We start from the raw sequence: 17560 nt of genomic DNA, 5'->3' as shown, positions 1-17560 counted from the left end.
TGATGGTTTAATTTGTTATTTGTGTTTCATCGAGCAGTTTTTTTAAAATCAAGAGTCACCTTAATAATTAGTTAAAAATTCGGAACAACACTTAATATTAAACTATTATTTATAATAAATCTATATACTTTATTCAAACTTTTTATTTACTTAATTATAAATATTTGCAAATACTATTAAGCATCATTCTATCTATTTTCTAATAGATTGAGTTTTTGGTATTGAACACATTTTGTCTATTTAGAACTTTGAATTAGTTTTTACGTTATCAGTAACAAATGAACACTGTATTTAAATACTTCAAACACGAAAAAATAACAGCACACCTTTTATAGGATACGTATTTTATTATCTACTAGAAACTCTACGACACTGGAAAATCGGGCAAAATGCCATTTAGAAACGCCTACCGCGTTTCTCAACGATGACGTAGGTTGTGACGCGCGTGGGCCAAACTTCTCTGAATCGATGTCTATCCGAGTTCATAAACAAAGTAACGCACTGGATATGAATAATTATAGCCCAATTTCATTGATTACTAACTTTGCTAAAATTGCAGAAAAAGCTATGAAAATACAACTTATTAAACATTAAAAAAAACACCTTATAATTTCTGAGTCTCAGTTTGGTTTTAAAGAAAGGTGTTCAACAACAGATGCAAGTTACAAGGTTACTAACTTTGTGCAAACGAGCTTAAATAGTGGTCAGAAGCCTCTGGCTGTATTTTTAGATTTAGCTAAGGCTTTTTACAATGTAAATCATGAGATTATGATTGAGAGTAACGGAATTAAAACGCTATTAAAAGTAATAATTTGTGTATTCGTTTGACCACTGATCGCATAAAAAACCACGACCATTCTGGAGTAGAAAGAGCTGTTTCGGACTTAAGGTCATCATTAATAAACGGTTTCATCTTACCTGTTCATCTGCTTGAGTAGATGGAGGTTCCTTCTTATCGGTTTCCTTCGAATTTCCGGCAGTTTCGGGGCTATTTGCGGCCGGAGAGGCTTCTTTGTCAGCCGCATCGTTACTGTTGGAACTCGGGACGACGTACGGTAATGCACTTGACCTTTGAGAGTTGTTTTTACCTTAATTAAAAAAAAATCAATTAAACAAGGTCGAAATTCACACTGTTTTTGACTATACAAAACTACTAGATACTCGAAAATGGTGAGAAAGTATTAATATATTTTTAGTAGTTCAAACTTCTGAGAAGAACCTTTACCATAATTAGTCAAGAATTCAGTCTTAAAAATGTACTAGGAAGACCTTATACATGAGAATTGTCTTCAATTATGTGGTGGTGTGAGACTTCCGACTATGCTCAAGGTCATTTATCGTAAGATTTTTTAAAACATTCCGCTAATGTTTTATACTATTTAATACTCAGTTTTATATTAAAATTGTACTAAAAACGCCCTAAGGCATGTTCCCAGGGGGAAAGAAGAGCGCATCGGGTCGTTAAAATATAAATATTTTAAGAAGTGCTCAGAGTAGAAGCGCTGGTAAAGCTACGCGTCTGGCGTTGTAAACAGCGTTTATCGAGTGTTGAAAAACTAAATAAATCCTGTTATTTTTGCATATATTTCCATTTTAAACTTTCTAACAAAGTGTCTAGATTTACCTTTTGTAGTCTAAGTTAAATTAATTTCCAGCGTAGGTCTTCCCGCTTTTTTTATTTTATTATTTTATTGCTACAAACATAGAAATTCGAACATAACTTCAATTACGACTTAATAATGACCGTGCATGAAAGTACAAGGGTAACAAGCTGAGGCACAGTAAGAGTCTGCGACTTTTCCACTTAATATTATAATAATCCCGATATACCAGAATAGTGAAGAGAAATATAATAATCGCATGTCTGGCCTACATGATCGCATATGCCATTCTACATTTGTATGGTTTGAAAAATGTTAATTGAAGGGTCATAAAAATAATCTCACACTTTATTTCAAAAATAATTATTAAATGGATATTTTTTATTACTTAATTTAATTATGCGCATGTGCTCGTACTGCATAAGGAGTATATTAATGAGAGGGTTGCGTGATGGCGGTTTTAGTACATTTTTAGTAGTCTAAAGGTGTGTCAAAATCTTTTATTAAATAAGAGAGATTTTACAAAAACACTCCGTCAGAAATCTGGACCACGAATTACGAGACACTCTTATCGTGAGTAATAATATTAAAACAAAACAAAATAAATGCGGTACGTACCATTTCTACTTGTTCCCGTATCTTGTTCGCTCGTTGAACTTTGCGGTATCACGATCTTGAGGGGTGGAACTTTAAGATCGGCCGTTTTACCGTCCGCAGAATTTGAAGATCCTTCCGCCTTAAAAGAGTTTTTATTTAATCAATTAAAGGTATAAAAACAGGACCAATTCAATAATAAAGAAAACTGTAAAACAAGACTTATCAGTATGTAAATGAAAGTTGGAGTGCCAAAGATTACGCTCATTTGGTCTTCAGCAGATCAATAAATATATCATTAACCAAAGTATTTATTATGTTTTTTTCTGGTGATGCTCAAATGGGCAAAACACGTGTAATCTGTGATGTAAATGCATACTTAAAATACCTTGACTATTTAAAAATGTAGAAATTTCTCTCTTACCTCAGCGTCACTTGTGCTACTAGTAGTGGGGTTTGGCTTAGGACTACTGTCCGGGCTTTTCTTATCAGCGGCAACACCGGAAGTTTTTCCGGAGTTCGATCCTGCATATTTACCACCAGAGGTTGCCGATTGTTTCGCCGTTTGGCCCTTGCTTTGCCCTATAGGGAGAAAAATTAGGTAATTTTATAGTTGTTTTTTTTATGTAGTTTTTATTAAAGACATGTTAATTTAGTATCACAGTCAAATTAAAAAGGGCCAAAAAAATCAGTGGCAACTGTATTTTTTAACTTTTAAATTATTTAGTCAGTTTCCAGTTGCTATATGTCAAAAAATATTTTTAAGTACCTAGAAACCTTATGTACCTTTCTGTAGTCTTGAGGTTTGAAACAGCAATAGTGTCTTTATTTTCTGTCCTGGTTTAACAGAAACGCGCCACCACATTACACACACTTACGCAAAACTAACAAACTAAAACAATATTCCTTGAATGAGACAATTATTGACAAAGCACCTGAACAAAGGAATTCTTATGTGTCTTATCGTAACTGGCAACAAGTTTTAATTCTTATGAGTAAATAAGCATGTTAACCATATATATATATCAATGATATATTATATTATGGATTTCTTAATTATACAATTCACTAGTAGGTTATAGTCTACTCTCTCTGTAGATTATTTTTAAAATATAATTTTGAATTATTTTTAACGGTCTCAAATAAGATTGATAATAATGATTGAATTGAATAAAGATTTATATAGTTCTATGAGTAATTCTGCTTAAAAAAATTTCGAAGAATATAGAATTTAAATTTTACTTGCCAAATAATCTATCTGTTCTGTTCACTTCAGATTTTGGTCAATCACAATTCCCAGATATTTCACATTTTATACCGCTTTAATTTCTGGGCTTATTTGGCTAATAAAGTTAAAATTTGGCCTGTTGGTATTTGTTATAGTGAAAGGAATAAAATTGGTTTTTGCAATATTTATTGATAATTTATTTAAATCTAGCCATTATTTTACCACGTCCATTCCACTTATTGCTTTTCTTATGACCTCATCCCATGAAGTCCATGAATAGATTAATGTTGTATCGTCAACATAATATGATATAATTTCACCATTTATATTTAACCCCAATACTTAAAAATATATAGAATAAAGCCTTACTAATCGGAATTGAAAAAAAAAATAGCTATCTTGTAATGCGAATTTTCATGTATGTACAAATCCGAATGTTATAACAAGATTTAACCAGTTTAAATGACATCAATCAAAGTACATCAATTATTAATACAACAGGTTGGTTACAAGCATTTTAGATGTAAGCACACATGTCTTGGGACCGTTGAATGACATAGTTATATTCAGAAGTAGGTGTGGTTTAAAAGCGTTCAAAATTTGCGAAAAGTTATCCTGCAATGAAAGTACTATCGATCTTTTCATACTGACTTTCTATTTTGTTAAATCCATGTCTTTATTTTACTGCGTGAGGAAGCTGCAATTAAACCTTAACGATTTATGAAGAAATTAATTTAAGGAGGCGAAACTATACTAGATTTTAGCATGTTTTTCAAGTTTGGCTAACGCTCAAGTATAGTTTCTTTTAAGACTCTTATTGAATTACCCACTTTCAAGAACCTAAAAATGTTGATTCGAACGATTCACTTTTCTGATTTGGTAACAATAAAAATGTTTGTAGAAATGTAGGTAATTCTTGAAAAGAGGAACACGCTTGCAAATTTTACACATGTCAAAATCAAACAATTTTCACCTAATAACACTCTTAATTTCCCTCTCAAAAAAACAATGTTTACTTATCCCCCTTACCCCCCAAAAGACTATGTGCTCAAAGAACAACCCAAAATCGCAAGAAGTTCAGCACAATTCACTCCCGATTCTGAACCCCGGGTGACTCAAACATCTTTAGGAATATTTTGTGCCCCAGTGGAATATCCCGAGGGCGAAACCCCGGCCAAAGTGCAATTGTCCAGCCCCAACCCCAAAATCTTGGAAAAATGGGCTAAAGACGATCGCGCCTGGTGGGTGCCGAAGCCCGGAAAAGATGATTTTTTCATTCACGATATGTACAAGAAATATAATGTGACGATGGGCAGCTACAATCCAGCTCACAAGCATATGGAGAAAGTATTTAATCGTTCGTACAAATACGAGCTAGTGTGTCTTGAGGAGAGCAGACTACAAAAGCTAAGGAACAAATGCGAAAAAGAGGAAAATATTAGCGAGGCACTGTTCAAAAGTGTGGAGAAAAAAGAGCATGAGGAAAGCCATCCGCCCATGAAGGTTCTGGATTGCAAAGCGGTTCCACCATTTTGGTGGAAGACCGTCGACGAGCAAACACAAGTGACACCGGCGATACCTGTGCCAGAAACCGTCCAAACATTTTCGGGAAGATGGGCACAGGAACCATGCCTGACAGCCGTAGTAGTAGACGATCCTTGCCGCAGAAAATTTGACATGCAACTGGTCGGACTACCGTTTCGCACTGAAGCCTGCAATTTTTATTATGAACATTATCCGCCGCCGGATATTAAGTTTAGACCCAAGAAAATACAGTAGTGGGTGTCATTTTCTGGGGTGTATGTAGCAGTGTATACATTTATAACAAATAAATAAAACCTTTATTAAATCAAAATTTAAAGAAAAAAAGTTATATATATATATATATCTATCTATCTAATAGCAGTATTTTAACCGAAAGAGAAAGAAAAACCGAACGGTATCAATATTGTCTAGAGTAATTTTTTTTTTTAACTTTAAAAAGAACATAACAAATAATATCTACATCTAAACAAATAATTAAAATTATATACTTTATATAGGGTGATTGATGACCGATGGGACGTTAACCGTACCGGAACGTAGCATTTTTCTGAAAATTTGGTACTCATGGTAAGTTCGAATTAAAATATTTTCAGCACTACAGCGTTGGCGCTTATAAAGGGAAATAGCAACAGCTTTGATTTTTTAAATGGAACATCCGATATAAACTACTCACAACGAAAAAAGGAGCCACTTGAAAAAATTTAAATAATTTTTTTGTGTAATAGTTTTTTGAAAAATAAGAAAGTTAGTGTCATTTCCTGTTAAGCCGGAAGCGATGGAAAACAATAGAATGCGTCAAAAGATGCTCGTATAACTATTCTATCGATATACCAAATTTCATGTAATAATTAATTAAATAATAATATAAATAATATAATAATTAACTAAATTTCAATAAAAAAGTTATTAAGTGTTCCCTCTTTTCTGTGTCATCCGGTATATTAATTCTTAACATTAAAATCTTGAAATTTTTTTTTGAGGATACCAACACAAAAAAAAATTGCTTACAAATGAGGCTGATCATTGTGATTGTAAAATAATATTTTCGTTTTATTACAAAATACGTGGAATATAAGGTTATGGAGTAGTGCCTCCTTTTTCGTTTTGAATCTTTTTTAATCATACTTCACTATATCTATCTATAGCGGTTTTCGAGACAAAAAATTATTTTACGTATTTTTTGTTAAAAACCAGAGCATAACTAATTGTTTATTTCTCAGCTATTTGAGTTCCTAAAAGGCTGAAATTTTAAACATCACCTTAAGAGACCATCTTGAATAACTTCCTATAGCTTGATTTAATCAGCACTATATAGGGTTGTTAAGAATTAAAATAATATCTTTAATTAACACATTCCTAGACCTAAGTAGTCGCGTTTTAAAAATTAATACGTATTTTCGGGAAATTTGATAATTTTAAACATTTTTATTTTATAAATTACTTAGTTAGCTTTGAAAATGTTACAATGGTTTAATAAATGACAGTGAAATTTTTAGTTATGACAGTGATAGTTTTAGTTATAGTATTACCATTATGTTTTATAATAGTAGTAGTAGTAATAGCAGGAAGGGTGGGGAAGTAGGCAAGTGGGCCTAAACCGTCCCTTTTTTCCAACCCTAGAATCACCAAATCCCAATGCGCGGTCTTCACGGCCCGTCCTTTTAATAAAAGCTTGCATGTTGTCTCAGTCCAGATCTTTAGAATCTTCCCGTTGTAGTGTCGTTGCTCCAAAGGTATTTTCTTCTCAGATGACTCCACATATCACATACACTTAGTATGTGATAATCTAATCACCTGTTCTAGTGTAATTTGTGTGTAGGTGTGTTGTTGCTTGTAGAGTTTTTTGACATTAACATTTATGCGAATAAATAAATATGCGAAAAATAAGATCTTGAAAGGCTGCCATTTTGCTATGGGTAGAAGTAATGACTAAATTGACTGTAATGACTGAATTGCTATGAGTAGAATTAATATTCTAGGACTATAAAGCATTCAATGGCAGCTTTTTTATTTTTATTTTATTTAGCTTATTTAATTTTAGTTTAGAAAAACTAGAAGTTCTGCAAAATGGACTATGGGCCAAAAAGTAGTATTTAGGTTGTTAATGATGCAGGCCAAATTTAAAATTTGCATATAAACGCATTTGCCGCACTTGTATAATATTGTATGAAATTTAGGAAAGTGAAATTAAAAGGGATTAAATAATTATTATTTCGGTAGATATGCAAATTACATTACATTGTAAATTGCCAAGAAAGGACTTTAATCACTAGACTATAATTAATAAATTAAGGAGTCATTAAATAATATAAATTAGCGAGTATAACTAGTCCCAAAATCCAAATAACAATAACAAATCAAAAATCGTAACATTTCTTTCACATTTATTGTATCTGGTTTGACCTGGTAACCCATTGTGCAAATTCAAGGGCAGCAGCTGACGAAGATCCCATCAATAACGCCATGACTGGCTTAAAGGGTTGTAACCCAATGTCAATCATAGGACATCAAGCTGAAGAAGCCAGAAATCCTGATAAAGCTCTAAATTATGATGGGAAATGGGAACATCTGAGATGGCTTGGGATGACCCTAAAGTCATAATACTTCTCCTAAGACTTGGCTTAAGACACCAAAATTAAAAAGGCCTTAAAAACCATAAGAAAAAGTTTCACAAAAATGTTGGAGGGTCTTTTATAAAGTGTATTAAAGTAATTTTTCACATTACATGGCTAGTGTTGCCATGAGGTAACCATGATTTCAAATCCCAACTTCGAGAAATTGAAATCACTTTAGTCAAAGAGAGAGAAAAAACAACCTGATGCCAATTTGCTTACAATTCAAAACGAAGAACATCTAATGCCATCTAGATATGTTATAAGTAGGCCGAACATAGGCTGAATCTTCTAGGAGTTCTTAGTTTTACAATGCCATTAACCACCTTACTAGATGTCGCGATCAGTACTATTTTCATACAATATGAAATTATTACATTATAAATAAAAAAATAATAAAAATGCTACAAACCTATAAGACGTATAGCAAATGCAAAACAATTTCCAATTTAGGTCATTAATCAGGATATAACTGATGCTCAAGTCCACAAATCTGACAGAATAACATTTTTGCAAAAAAATTTAAAACTTGGCCGTTTAATTAATGTGTTGAACACATATTGATGTTGTTGTTTAACACATTCAATCACAGCGAATTTTTCCTTCGATCAACCTTACACAACTTCATTTAATTTGAATTTTATTATCGTCAGGATGGTCAAATTGCGTCGTATCCTGCGACTTCGAATTTAATGTCATTTTTTGTAATTTGTAGCGGGTGGCTGATGCACTTAACCTAAATATGTCCACTGTTAGTGCAATTTCAAAAACCGTTAAAAGTAATAAATTGTTGAAATCACCTAAAAAGAAGCGATCTCATGCTAAGAGGGTTACAAAGGTGGAAACTTTGAATACAGGGGCGATACATTGTTTGGCGATCATTAATTGTCAATACGATAAGTATTGACAATTTAATGATTAATAATTGTTAGTAACAGAAATTATTTTTCTAGAGCAAAACGTGACTTATATACTACTTACTTAATAGCAACTTTATATATAAAACTAAGGGAAAAGCAACTATTTGAAGGTTGTAAAACTTCATTACGAAGTTTGATAAATGAAATAGGCTTTCCATGGAAAAAAGACGAACGAAGGAGGGGTCTTATGGATCTTTCCCACTTGGCTTTCAAAAGAATTGTTTCTTTCTGAAAGAATATATGACAGAGAAAGAAGAATCCATTTATCAATTTGTTTATCTTAATGAAACTCGGATTTTCCAAAATAGTACTGAAGGTCGCTCTTGGCAGGATAATGACAAAAGGAGTTTGAAATCCACAAAAGTGGATAGCAAAAGGTAAAAGTTCATATCTATTATATCTACTTACTAGAGATAAGAGAATTTTTTTTGCGCATACATACTTCATGCTGGTAATGAACATGGATTCATTGAGGGTGCTGAGACTATTTTTTGTTCAAAAACTCAATTAAGTGATTACCATGGAGAAATGAATCAGCAAAATTTCTTGAATTGGTTCGAAAACCAATTGTTAATGAGTCTCACTCAGCCTTCAGAAATTGTAATGGATAATGTATGGGACATTATCCATCACAGCATGCTGCTAGAAAAAACACCCAATTCTTCATGGAATAAGTCTTCCATTTAAGAATTGTAAATCAATAATGAAATTGAATGCAATCACACATTGTTAAAAGCCGAAAGTTCTAAGTGTCTAAGTTAACTCAATATTTTTTTCTTTTTTAGACACAAACCACCAAAAAAATATATTGTAGATGACATGGCTAATAAATATGGCCATAAAGTTTTACAATTGCCTTCATACCATTGTGTGTTGAATCCAATCGAGCTTATTTGGGGGATTGCAAAGAATTACTATATAACAGGCATATTGGCCGAGTTGGTAGTACAGAGATTGCTTGTTTGAATATGTGAAATGTGGAATCACTTGGCACTGTTACTCCATAAATGTGGAAGAAGAAATAAGAAAATGGTACGAAAAAGAACATGTACTTGACAGGCTGAATATTCTCAATTACTTATTATTAATTGAAATTATAGTGATTCAAGTAATTCTGAAAATGATTCACATAGCTAAGTGCGTTTGTTGCTCAAATTATTTGTATTGCTCTGTATTTTATAGCCATGGTCAGAATAATCTTCCTTCTACTAATAACTTAATAATACACTTCTTCATTAAAATAAATTCAAACATAATCAAACATTTTAAATATATTTTTCCTAAAAATATATTATATTGATTTAGTCATTATTTTAATCAGCAAATAAATTAAAAAAAAACAAACTACGACATTTTTCTATTCAATGTGATTTGTAAATTGTTAGCAATATGCTATTTCTATTATTAAAAAAAAACCTATTAAAAAAAAACCTATATTTTTGTATTATCATCACAAGCTAGCAACCGTGTCGCCATTCCACGTCACTCAAGGGATGTGACGTAAATTGTTTAAATATTTTCTGCATATTTTCATTCAAAATTGAATAATTAATTTCAAACAAAAATTCCTTTAAATTACTTCTTAATTGGTATCCGATTAATATTGCTTTTTATAGCAAACTATTTTTAGATTTTGATTCAAATACTTGACAAACATTGATTCAGCGTGGGAATGCGTAACAGTTCGAGATGTAACGAGCTTTTTGTAGCACGATATTGGCGTTTAATTTAAATTTTCTAAATAACAAATTTATGTAATAAAAATAAAATAATTTCTTATTATTGGCTAAGTTCAAAGTAAGGATTGGCAATTTCAATTAAAATCTCACTGCTGTGAGGGCAAGATCGGCAAGAAATCTATGGTTCTACATTACTAAACGTTTTGTGAATATTTACGTTTTTCTAAATCATTTATTATATCACAACGTTGTATTACTTGAAGAAGTACTACAAGTGCTATGAAGAAGCCAATATTTAGTTAATGATATAAATTTAATTTTGTATGTACGACATTCTAGTTAAAATAATATAAATATAAAGTTTTACTCTACTGACAGTCAATGGAATCTCAATTTTTTTTCAACTTATACATAAATCAATACTATCTCAATTTAACTTTATACATCAATTCAGTGTGACCCGGTAGTATTTATTAATTTTGCATTAATTCAATACTTGGATTTGGATTCTTTCCTATAAAGAATTAAATTTCTCTGAAATGTGTTTTTGAGCATATATTTATTAAACGTCATTTAAGTGTTTTGAAAGTTTCAATAGATCATTAAATTTGAATTCTTATAGAGAATGATGCATGCGCTAATCTTTGGAATATTGTACGTGCTTGCCTTAAGGCAAATTGTTTATTTTGCATAGTGGGCTAAGGATTAAACAAACGGTTTGTTGTTAAACTGTCATGTCACAACAGTTATACATACAATTTAAGGTGACTGGAGTGAATATTATATTTAAAATAAAGGTAAGTAAATAGATTAACTGATCAAATTTCCTTAATAAACTTATTTGTGCCATCCGCAACCAAAATTATTGTAAAATTAGCCCAGCTAATTAAATAGTAGTGTATGTGTAGTTGTAATTATATTTTCTGTTCATTTGATATTTAGTAATAAGAGCCAAATATGATTCAAATTGGATAATAGTTAAGTAATGAAAATACATTTATTTTATTTGTCCCTTTCGCGACGCATGCTGCGATAAATTAATATTTGACTCAACTTTTAATTTAAAAAAAAATGATTCTAGCTGAATTTCCTAAAGTATGCACAGTGACAACTAAAGAAAGAATAATTTCGTGGAATAAAATAGAAAGCTGTTTGAAAGAAGGGTCTTATACGAGAGATGATATAAGTAGACAAGCACCGGAAAAAAACTTAAGTCAAGACGAGATTCAAAGTGCACATTGGCGTCACAGACAGGTCACCACTTTTACTGCGATTACATTACACAATGTCGAATAGCACACATCATTCCTTTGCAATTATTAGTGATGAACTGTTTCATGACAAATTTGCAGTATGGATTGTCTTAAAAGAAATCACCCACTGGTTAAAAAATAGTCTATAATAGATAATAGATGGCTGTGCAGCACAATCTAAAAATATATACACCCTTTCGAATTTTTGCTATATGAAAGAAGATATTATCTTTAGGTATTGGAATTTCTTCGCTAAATTTTATGGAAAGTGCGCTGTCTATGGAGTAGGAAGAATAGGTTGGGAAACTGTAAAAACTAGAAAAGTGGTAATAAAAAATGCAATAGATTTTTTAAATGCAGTTAAAGATAAGATCACTATAAATCTGATATATGTCTCCAGCCAAGAGATAAAAAAATAAAGAAATGTTAACCAGTCGATGGAAAAATTGTTTGGCCATTCGAGGTCTTTAATCGTGCCATTTTTTAAGCCATTAGCAGAAAAAATAATAGAAATTTATTAAACACATCAACATAATTTAAGAAAAATTTTCTAATATTAGATATGAGTAAATAATTGGGTAAAAAATATATGCTAAATACTTAAACATTATTATTGTTCTCTTTAAAATAGTTTAAAATATTTGTAAACAAAAATATATTTTTAAAAATTTTTAGAATATTTTGTGTCCCGTCCACGAGATCCCATCCGCAACCTAAAATATTATATATCTTACATTTATTTCAATATATATTTATTTTAAAATCATTTTTTCGGACTTGCTAGTTTACCCTTAGAACATTGAAAAGCTAAAATTAGTAAACAACAACTTTGTTTAAGTTCAACATGCGCGTCCAACCTAGCTATATATCAAAACATATAATAATGTTAATTTAACTTATTGATAGAAAAAAAAGAGAGAGTACAAGACTCAAGAGTACTAAGCAAGTCATCTCGTGCGAATTATTACTAGTTTATAAGGTCTGATGATGCTTTAATTTAAGCGAAACATGTAACCTTCGGGACATAAAAAATATTTTGAGATCGAGACTTTTTATTTATTTATTTTCTCCTTAGAACGATGAAAGGCTAGAATTAGTAAACAACAAATTTGTTTGAGTCCAACATGTGCATACGGGCAAGAGGGGTGTCTTGTTTACATACATATTTGCTGATTCTCTGTTGTCAAGTCTACACGAATTTCCAACGGAGGAAAGTTTTACCTATATATTAATAACCATTATAACGTTTATTTAACTTGATGGTGTTGTATTTTAGAGGAAAATTTAAAATAAAAAGTATAAATAGAAAGAACCTATTTTAAAAATAAATATAATATACTTAAACAAAAAAAAACAAAATTATTAACATTCTTACTCCTAAAACTGCTTCTAAAAAAACTGAAGCGACAACACCGGAAGCTCAAGCGCCTGAGCGATACGCATAGTGTCATCTGTCAAACGGCTTTTTGTTTATATTCGGGATTTGTGTATTTTCTTTCATTTTTGGTTTAAAAAGGAAAAAGATCACATTTTAGTGTTTTTTTTTAAATTGCTAGGATGGCAAAAACTTGTGTCGTTTGTGCCGCATCATGATAAAAAGGCGATTCAAGCCGATCTTTTCACAAGTACCGATACTTTCATAACATCACATCATGGGGCTACCATCATCACAAACGTAGAATAAGGGAACTTATAGAAATAAACCTAATAAAAACTTGAATGTGAAAGTATGCGTAAAATACAAAAATCTTTATATTTATGAATCTAAATATTTTTTTTGAAAATGTTCATCTATTAATAGGCTATAAAAAATATGAAACTAGAGTTTGGTCCATGGTTTTATTAACAGGATTTTATGTTTTTTTTTTGTTGTTTTGGCAGAAAGAAGGCATAATACCTATGTAACTATCTATATATAGTTATGTCTTTTTAATATAGACATTAGGTAGATAGATGAAATTACTAATTTTTTTATGTATAAAGTTAATTTTGTCTTTCCCTAAAATTCGTTTCATTTTTTTTGTTTTACTTTAATGCAACTTACAATAATACATATAGTAATTGGCACCACATATTAATTTATTACTGTAATTTTTTTGCTTTTTGATTAAATGTCAAATACTTATTATAGATTGACTAATGACCATGCCCAAAGGGAACAAAGCATTTCATTACTGGAAATCAACACGATTAAAAAGAACATATTTGTTTGTTCAGATCACTTCCTTAGAAGATTTCTTATATGAGGGAGATGATATTATCAGTAGGACTTAAAGGATCAGGAAAGAAGTAGGAAAAAAAATACCTCAAAGCTATACCTCAAAGGTAATTTTTTTAAATGTATTTTTTTAGTATATTTATAGAGTATGACAATATTTTACCATATAATTATTGATAAAGGTTTAAATGCTTTTATTTACTAAATTATGTAAGCTAAAAAACAAGCCTTTTAAAACTTGTGCTTGGCCTCTCTTGTAAAACATACAGGTTTGGCACAAAGAGTATTAGTTTTACTTATATAAGCTTTATTTATACCTAATACTTATTGAATTAGGCATGTGTGTAAAAGTAATTTTTTTGCTAGGAGTTCTGATATAAAAATCTAATAATTCAGTTAATTTACCAAGTGACTTACCCCTAAAAGCTTCTATTAGCACTAGCACTATTCAGGAAAGTTATTTAGCTTCCAAAACAGTATATAGTACAAACAGTAAAGCTAATATAGACAAGTAAGGTTAATTAAAATAGATTGATATTCTTGATACACCAAATTTTGTATAATTACAGATCTGATCTTTCATCATCAACAATAACTGCTTCTGAGATTAATAGTTTTACAGTAACCGTGGGGTTTAGGTCAACAATTAATATTTCTCATCCAAGCCGTTTTAGTTCAACTGCTACACATACCCTGACTCCGCTAAGGAAAAAGTAAAAATACACTCAAAATAGACAATATATCACATTTAAAAATTATTGTTCAATTCTTTCTCTGTACAAATATTTACGAGTGATCATCATCAGTTTTTTATTTAAAAGTATTTTATTGTGTTATATTTGTTTAATTACATGCAATTAATTATTAAAATGTATGATATAAAGATTGTCTATTTTATACATTTTATTGATCAATTGGAATATTATAATACACTTTTTTATTTTTTCTTTTCATCTTTGTTTTTAGACTTAGAGATGTAGAGGTACGCTTAGAGAAAGATATTAATTCAATAACATTAATATCACCACAGCACAAAAAGTAAGTTTTTTTTATATAATAAGTTCATATATAATTATTTAAAAAATTGACACATTTTAAACTTTGGTAATACTATATTTTATGTATATTATTCTAGGGTAGAATCAAAACGATATCCTGGGGACCTAAAATATAAAAATTTCAACCTATATAATTCTCATGAAATCATCTATAATTATCCTACAAGGAACACCAATCTTGTACCTGATTTGAGAGATCCAGAAGCGGCTCCAGATACCTATGTGTAAAGTTCTATAACTGTGTACCAGCCAGAGCAAAGGTTTTAAATTTGAAGCAATATAAAAAGGAAATGAAATGTTTTCTTTTAGAAAAAGCTTTTTTTTTATTTGGGGAGTACTTTGAATCAAATTTTACCTCTAATGATAGCCAATTTGAATTTTAAACTTTTGATATTTCTATTTTATATTTTTTATATGTATATCTACCAACTTTATTTTTTTTAATATTTAATCCGTAATTTATAAGTTTTATTACATATTTTATTTGACTTCTAAAAGTACTTGTTTGTATATTACTACTAATAAACTATCTAATCTAATCTATTGTATAGTTAATAGGATATCAATCTGAACAGCAAAAAAAACAAAACTGTGGGCATAAGCGGCATCTTCTTTATGAGACATAGGCGTGCAACGGCAAATTTTTTATTTAAATAAATTTACATTAAATATTAGTATATTAATTTATAACAAGTTAATAGGTACAGTAAATTTTTACTTTAAAATTATCCCAGACTCGCTAATTCGAAATTATAGTTTTTTTAATACTACTTTGAATTTTTTTTTATTTTCATCATGATAATGTGTAGTAGAATTTTTTTAAATATTATTACTTATAAAATGGGTAAAAATAAGAACTTACATAAAAAAATTGTATTAAAGAAGTGTAGTCCCTTCTTGCAATGGAGTTAGAAGTTAAATTAGAAATAAAATCATCAATCACTCTCAACTAATTTAAATGTCCATCATCAGGGTTAAATTTGATTTGGTTCGCATGTCGAGGGTGAGATGAACAATACATTCACAGTTAAAATAGAGTTTTATTTATGTATCGAATAAATTGAAATTTTACAAAATGTATGTAAAAGAGATAAAATACTGGTCAAATGTCACAAAACCTTCTTAACCTAAACATAGATGGCGATGACATAATTAATTTACATCACATACCAATTTAATAAAAATTTGGTATAAAACACTAAATGTTTTCAAATATGCAATTATACAGCTACATAATTTTTCATTAATTTTACTTAGAATGCGGTTTTTTTGCATTTCTTTAAAAATATAAAATATACTACGACTTAAAATTCACTATCAGAATTTTCTGAACTTGAGTCCAAATTTGGAGTTATAACAATAGGGTCAACAGCGGGTAAAATGCCATATTCATCTTCTTTTTTTCCAACACTTCGGACACAATTCTTCCATATATCAGTTTTGTTTATTTCTTCAACAACTGCTCTTATGGTTTCTAAGACGAAAGCACTGTCAGTTGGGGAATGATTATATTTCCGTATTTTGTCCTTCAGAGTAGCCCAAATCATTTCAATAGGATTAAAAACGCAGTAATACGGAGGAAGACGTAAAATTGTATAACCATTTGCCTCGCAAATTTTGTCAAGGACATATTCTTTTTTTAAATTTTATTTTTTTATTATTTTCAATAACGCCTTTTTTGTCGCCTTTTTAGGAATCTGCAAGTATTTAATTTCTATAAATTTCGCAATTTCTTCTCTTTTTGTGGAATTATTGGGAATTTTATTATGCAAGCGGGAATGATATGATGCATTATCCATCACAACAGAATTTGGTGATAAATTTGGCAACAATTTCTCAGTAAACCATTGTTCAAACAGACTGGCAGGCATTGGGAACAAAGCCGTTAATACCACAGGTGTGTAAAATAATGACGCGTTTGCCGCGAGAACAAGGTCCACTTAGTGTGCACATTTTGGTATTATCAACCCAACCACTCTTAACAAGGTCATGTGTGTCATACCACGTTTCATCAAGGTAAACAATTTCCCTTTTTGATTGACGATATTCCTTTATTTTACTTAAATATTCGTGCCGCCAGGCCACAATTCGAGGAGATTCCATAATAACCATTCTTTTATCTAGTTTTTTATATTTAAAACCACAATCTATTAAGACGCTACATAAAGTATCAAGAGATTTATACTTATAATCAGGATAATCCATATTTAATTTATTTTGAATTGCTTCTAACGTTGAAGCGGCGTTTTTAGAATAAAATTGATAAACAGTTCGGCGTATAACATCTCTGTCAGTATTATCAATTTGCTTCAGTTTGTTATTGCTTTTTTTCGTTTTACCGAATGATCGATCACAATCCCTGCTTTTATTATAGTGTAGACGGTGGTACGAGTCAGTTTAGTGAGCTCACAAATCCTTTTTAGAATGTCATTTTGTGAGGCCTCGCTCATTTCACTTTTTAAACAATTAAAAATATTTAATATAAGTCTTTGGGCTTGAACATGCAAGTCTTTATTTTTAAATTCGGATTGATCTTGGTTTATATTGGCATCCAAATTTTCCATTTCATCATCAGACACATCAAAAGGTCTCCACAACGCCATCTTGTTATACTCTATTTCAGAAGTGTGTAGAGCAATAAAACCTCATTAGGTATGCAAAAGTGGTACCTGGTGATCCACCAATATTTTATGCCACTACCTTAGTTGGGTATTAGTTTCAATGTAAAATTCTTTCTTTTCGTTGATTGCAGGTAGTGCCACCCGGTTTTGGGTCAATTTATGAGTTTTGCCCATTGTTACCCACTGATAAACATTGAAAACGGTTCGCCAAAGGCATGCAACTGGGACTTG

At 30.6% G+C, this 17560-nt stretch overlaps 2 protein-coding genes across 6 annotated transcripts in view; one reads left to right on the top strand and one right to left on the bottom strand.

Moving 5' to 3' along the window:
• The window catches only part of LOC126735170 (ankyrin repeat domain-containing protein 12-like), a 122965-nt gene that overhangs the window by 18304 nt on the left and 87101 nt on the right, over positions 1–17560 (bottom strand). For all 5 annotated transcript variants that reach the window (XM_050439120.1, XM_050439127.1, XM_050439136.1 and 2 more), the window contains 3 exons: positions 2620–2777; positions 2220–2337; positions 919–1088 (listed from right to left, as the gene is read on the bottom strand). In XM_050439120.1, the coding sequence (XP_050295077.1) occupies positions 919–1088; positions 2220–2337; positions 2620–2777 (446 nt within the window). The remainder of the gene's footprint in view (positions 1–918; positions 1089–2219; positions 2338–2619; positions 2778–17560) is intronic.
• Positions 4368–5278, top strand: LOC126735208 (uncharacterized). The gene has a single exon (XM_050439163.1). It carries the CDS (start codon positions 4432–4434, stop codon positions 5200–5202), a length of 771 nt encoding a protein of 256 aa, XP_050295120.1. The 5' UTR covers positions 4368–4431; the 3' UTR covers positions 5203–5278.

This window comes from Anthonomus grandis, chromosome 1 (genome assembly GCF_022605725.1).
Source record: "Anthonomus grandis grandis chromosome 1, icAntGran1.3, whole genome shotgun sequence".
NCBI lineage: Eukaryota > Metazoa > Arthropoda > Insecta > Coleoptera > Curculionidae > Anthonomus > Anthonomus grandis.
This window is presented reverse-complemented; position numbering and strand designations above follow the sequence as displayed.

Coding starts and splice junctions, on each gene's coding strand:
- LOC126735208 (XM_050439163.1), top strand. CDS start 4,432: ATGTTTACTTATCCCCCTTACCCCCCAAAAGACTATGTGCTCAAAGAA.